Source organism: Pteropus vampyrus, unplaced genomic scaffold (genome assembly GCF_000151845.1).
Source record: "Pteropus vampyrus isolate Shadow unplaced genomic scaffold, Pvam_2.0 Scaffold23, whole genome shotgun sequence".
In the NCBI taxonomy this organism is placed as follows: Eukaryota; Metazoa; Chordata; class Mammalia; order Chiroptera; family Pteropodidae; genus Pteropus; species Pteropus vampyrus.
This window is the reverse complement of record NW_011888804.1, coordinates 579,712-584,854: the sequence shown is the minus strand read 5'-3', so window position 1 is coordinate 584,854 and position 5,143 is coordinate 579,712. Positions and strand designations below refer to the sequence as shown.

Genomic DNA, 5,143 nt, shown 5'->3' with positions numbered 1-5,143 from the left:
GGAAATCATAAAGATCAGATTGGACATAAACAAAAGAGAGACTAAAAAAAAAAATAGAAAAACAATCAGTGAAACAAAGAGCTGGTTCTTTGAAAAGATTAACAAGATCGATAAACCTTTTCGCCAGACTCAAAGAAAAACAGAGAGTGAGCCCGAATAAATAAAATCAGAAATGAAAGAGCAGTTACGACCTACACCACAGAAAGAGAAAGAATCATCGAAGGGTACCCTGAGCATAACATGACAACAAATTAAACAACCTGGAAGAAACAGATGTGTTTCTAGAAATACACAACTTTCCAAGACTGAGACAGGCAGACACAGAAAATCTGAACAGACCGATGACTGGCAATGAAATTGAAGCGATAATCAAATAAACTCCCAACGAACAAAAATCTAGGACCGGATGGCTTTACCGGTGAAGTCTACCAAACATTTAAAGAAGAATTAATACCTAACCTTCTCAAACAAGTCTAAAAAACTGAAGAGGAAGGAAAACTTCCAAACTCGTTCCCTGGCCCTGATACCAAAACCAGACAAAGACACCACAAAAAAAGAAAAGGAAATCACAGGCCAGTATCTCTGACGAGCATAGACGCAAACCTTCCCGACGAAATACTAGCAAACGGGGCGCAGGGACACACGAAAAGGGCATGCACCCCGATCAAGCAGGATTGATTCCTAGGATGCAAGGGTCGTTCGATGTCCACAAATCGATTGAGATGCATCGCAAGAAAACCAGATTTAAAAATCGTTATGAACGTCTCAACAGGGGCAGAAGAAAGCATTTGACCAAAAAAATAAAAAATTAAAAAGCCCAAAGGCGGCTCTCCGGGCACCCACGTAAAGGTCGCTAAGATACTGTGTGAAGTTAAAAAGCCAAGCACAGTATGTGAGGCGCGGCTTTTTTTCCGTGAAAGGATGAAAGGAAATAACGACGTATATTTGTTGTTGCATAAAGAAACTTCAAAAGGACATGTAAGAAACTAAGAAAAGTTTTGGTGGGAGAGGAGGAAACTGGGAATAGAATAAGGGGTGGAATAAAACCTTTCCATTGTGTATCATTTTATACGTTTTTTCGGTTTTAAACCTCGTGAATGGCCCCTTTTCAAGAGTTAACATTTTCAAGTACATTAAATGTAATAAAATATACAATAGAATTATGGGGTTAAAACGTTTAAGTTAAAATATTGAGTTGTTAATATAAAATTAAGTTACTGTAATTAATTAATATGTGCTATTTTTAAATAATACTGTTTTGGAACGAAATACGGGTGGTGGTCGGATACTATAGTGACTATACTAAATGCTACTGAGTCGTTCACTTGAAATCGGTTACACTCAGGGAACGTGAACTTCGCCTGCAATGACGGAGGGCAGCAGGTGACCCCTGTGGTGGGGCGGCAGGCCGGCCAGGGGGTGTGCCTGGGCCTGGTACCTGTGTTGTAGCCGTCCTGAAGCTCCATGATGAAGCCGTGGGCGTTAGCCTTCTGCGCAGCCTCCACCACCGTCTCGAAGGGCACGGCGGGCAGGCCGTAGGAGATGTTGTCCGTGATGGAGCGGGCGAACAGCACCGGCTCCTGGCTCACCAGGGAGATCTGCGGAAGGGGAGGCATGGGGCCTGAGGGGCCAGGCGCTTGTCCAGCCAGTGGTCGCCAGGAGCCTCGCCGGCCCCCGGCCCGGGCCGCTACCAGGGGTCTCAGGTCTGAAATCTGCCTGGGGCCTGCGGCTGGCTGCTGCGTGCAGCTTCCTCACGTCTTCCCACACAATGGGGTGGGCTTTCTGCACAAGCCAGCGGCCTCCCCGTACCCACAGACTGGGGCCCCCGAAGCCGACTGCCCTGGGCTAAGCCAGGTTCCCTGACCTCAGAGCGGGCTCACTGGCTGCCCTGTCCTGGAAGAAACCGAGAGAGAAAGAGGGGGTGAAGCGTTGCTCTGTGAGGGAGTCTGTCCTTGCCAGGGGGCAAGAGGCCACAGCAGGCCCCAGGCCGCGAAGACCTCCCTCCCTCCTGAGAGAACAAGTTAAAGCAGGTGTTGTCCCTTGGTCTCCGTTTGAGGAATTTGGCCTACAAAAATGACAGCGTGGAGGACAGCATCGTGACACTATAAATAGCAAAACAAACAAACAAACAAAAATAATCCAATTGTCCATAAACTAAGGATTGAATTACAGTATGTCCATAAAATCCAGCACACACACACACACACACACACGCAAACACACACGCACACGCACACATACACACACATGTGCACACACACGCACACGCACACATACATGCACAGCATGATTCTATTTGTTTCAAAAACGACACATGTGCCTCTATACACTGATACATTTACATAAAGAAAGGAGACGGGCTGGAAGGGGCATTTCCTGAACTGCTGGCCCCGGTCACCTCCGTGGTGTGGGGTGGAGGGAGGCGACGCTCATGCCTTAGCTACGAAGTTTCCTCAACACGGGAACATGGTTAGACCTTCGCATTTTTACTGTCTGAGGTTTACGAAACCTAAAATTTTAAATTTAAGAGAAGGTACTCACAAAAGAGGAAATCCAGGCGGCGGTCTGTAACAGCCACCTGAAAAGGCGCTTAAGGCCTTTGGTCTTGGGGAAGAAAATGCAAAAGACCACACCGAGCTCCCCACCCACGCTCTCCAACTGGCGAGAATTCAGGACTGACAGCGTGAGCCGTGAGCCGTCGGAAGATACCTGTCTGAACGGCTCTGCCCAGGGGCCACACACCTGCGACCGCTCCCCGCCTCCCCCCGCTGGTGATGCGCACGTGGGTGGGCAGGTTTCACAGTCTGTGGCCTCCGCCGCTTCCCAGAACTGGAACCTTGGTGCCAACCCCCCGGCCCTCCCCTGGTTTAACTCATGTTAGGATGTAAGTGGCGCCCCCTTAAGAGCTGGTGTTACTGGTGCCGAGCACGACCTGCTCAGCCGTCCGGGGCGTCCCCGCCCTACGCTGGTGCAGGGTCGGGGTGGACACTCCTGTTCTGTAAGGGTCACCAAAAGCTGTGTGGTCCCTTAAGTACTGGACACGACTTTGTCACTCTCGCCCAGTGGAGCGTAAAGCGGTGTGGCCGTCATCCTGGTGACAGAAACTATCACGGCAGTAACGACTGAAGTTGGCTGTGCATCCTCTCTGGGGAGGACACACCTGTGTACGCCGGGACGCATGAACAAACTGTCCACGACAGGACTCTCGGTGACAGTAAAAACCAGGAAACCACCCCAACGTCCATTAAGAGCAGAATGAGGAACTAGGGTGTGACGTGTTTACCCAGCGGATTATCTTCCAGCAACGAAAACACGGGGACCGACACCACGGCCTCAGCCTGGATGACTCACGAGTCGCGGTGAGTGGAAGCAGCAAGACGCGGACGGGGACACATGCCGTGACTGCAGCCAGGGGGAGAAACACGGCTGCGCCGCGTGGGGAGGCGCACGGGGACCGAGAAGCAAAGGAAGAGCAAGAGAGGACGGGGATCGTACAAGTTGGGTGAGCTGCTGCTTCCGGGGGGACCTCTGGGGAGACTGCTGGGGTGCCCGAATGCTCTACCTCTTGACCTGGGTGGTGCTGCACGGGTGGCCACTCTTTGAGGCTCTCGTCACAGCCCACGAGGGCGAAGCTCAGACACAGAAGGGCAAGGAGGGTGGCCCAGGCGGCCACGTACCACTCGGTGCAGGAACTTGTGGTCGTAGGCGCCGACGGGCCGCCCGTCCAGCAGCACGCGGCCCCCGTCCAGCGGGTAGAAGTTCTCCAGGACGTTGACGCAGGAGCTCTTCCCGCTGCCCGAGGGCCCCACGAGGGCGGTCACTTTCCCCGGGGACAGGCTGAAGGAGACGTTCTGCAAGGAACACGCAGACACGGCGTGGGCCGTCGGCTCAGACGCTCTGGCCCCGGACGCAAGCAGGCGCCCTGCCCAGCTCACCCCTGGCCCCTCTGCCACGCGTGGCTGGGCGCTGCCCGTTCCTGAGGCTCTCCTTTCTAGAATCTGGCAGCAGGTTCGTACTTGTTTCCTCCGCCTGGAATGTTCTTTCAGCAGAGAGCCACTTGACTGGCTCCTGCTCCTTGTTCGGGTCTCAGCTCAAATGGCACCTCCTCCGAGAAGCCCCCTTGACTGTCACATCATCCCTGGGGACGACACCTACCACACCACCCTCCTGGTAATGATCGGTCCTCCCCGACTGGCACCCAGGCCCCGCGAGGCGGGGCCACAGCCTGGCGGGCAGTGGCCTGAGACATGGGATGAGGGGGAAGGATGGTCTGAGCAGGCCTCGAGCCCCCATCTCACCTGCAGGACTTTGGTGTGGGGCCGAGTGCGGTAGGTGAAGGTCACGTTCTCAAAGTCCACGCGGCCCTCCAGGTGGTCAGGGGCCAAGTTCCCATCGTGCACCATGGTCGGCTGCCGGTCGATGAACTCGAATACCTTCTCGGCGGCCCCCACTCCCTGCATCAGGCCACTGTAGACAGAGCCCACGGACTGCAGGGGGAGGAGACACAGGCTGCTGTCCCACCCGTGCCGCCAGGAGATGACGTGGGCGTGCGGAGAGCCAGGGAACGGCAGCGGTTCTGGGGGCGGGGTGCAGGGCGCTGCTGGGGCCCCGCCAATGGAAGAGCAGCTCGTGACAGTAAGGAGAAAATGAAGCCGGCCATGGCAGCGACATATGAGGAGCCAGGGCCTCAGGGTCTCCACAGCTAAAGCTCAGCACCACCCGGAGGAGGGAACCGGAGCACAGAGAAGGTAAAGGAAGCAGCCAGAACGTGCCAGAACGGGGATGGGACCTTCCCCTTCAGCCGCCAAAATCTACATTTTAAAAGCGGGTCTCAATTTATACATCTCCTTGTAAAAAAAAAAACGCACGCAATATAAACGTGAACAGAAACGACGGCTCGTTTCACTGGGCCCTTTGCACGTGTCATGAGGCAGGTCCTATCATCATCCCCGTTTTGCTAATGAGGAAACTGAGCCACAAAGAGCCCAAGTAACTTCCCCCAGGTGACACGGCCAGGAGGGGGCCCAGCCTCTGTGAGCGCCTGGCTTCCCCGTTTGGCCCCTTAGGCTGTGACTGTGACCGCCGAGCATCCTGGTTGGTGAAATGCAAGTAACGTGAGGACCAGTGTCACGGCTCTGTGAAG

At 54.2% G+C, this 5,143-nt stretch overlaps 1 protein-coding gene across 1 annotated transcript in view; it reads right to left on the bottom strand.

The window, feature by feature from the left end:
- The window catches only part of ABCB9 (ATP binding cassette subfamily B member 9), a 30,050-nt gene that overhangs the window by 7,587 nt on the left and 17,320 nt on the right, over positions 1–5,143 (bottom strand). Inside the window, exons 8-10 of the mRNA XM_023528145.1 lie at positions 4,299–4,487; positions 3,678–3,851; positions 1,439–1,598 (exon numbers count right to left, since the gene is read on the bottom strand). Of these exons, the coding sequence (XP_023383913.1) occupies positions 1,439–1,598; positions 3,678–3,851; positions 4,299–4,487 (523 nt within the window). The remainder of the gene's footprint in view (positions 1–1,438; positions 1,599–3,677; positions 3,852–4,298; positions 4,488–5,143) is intronic.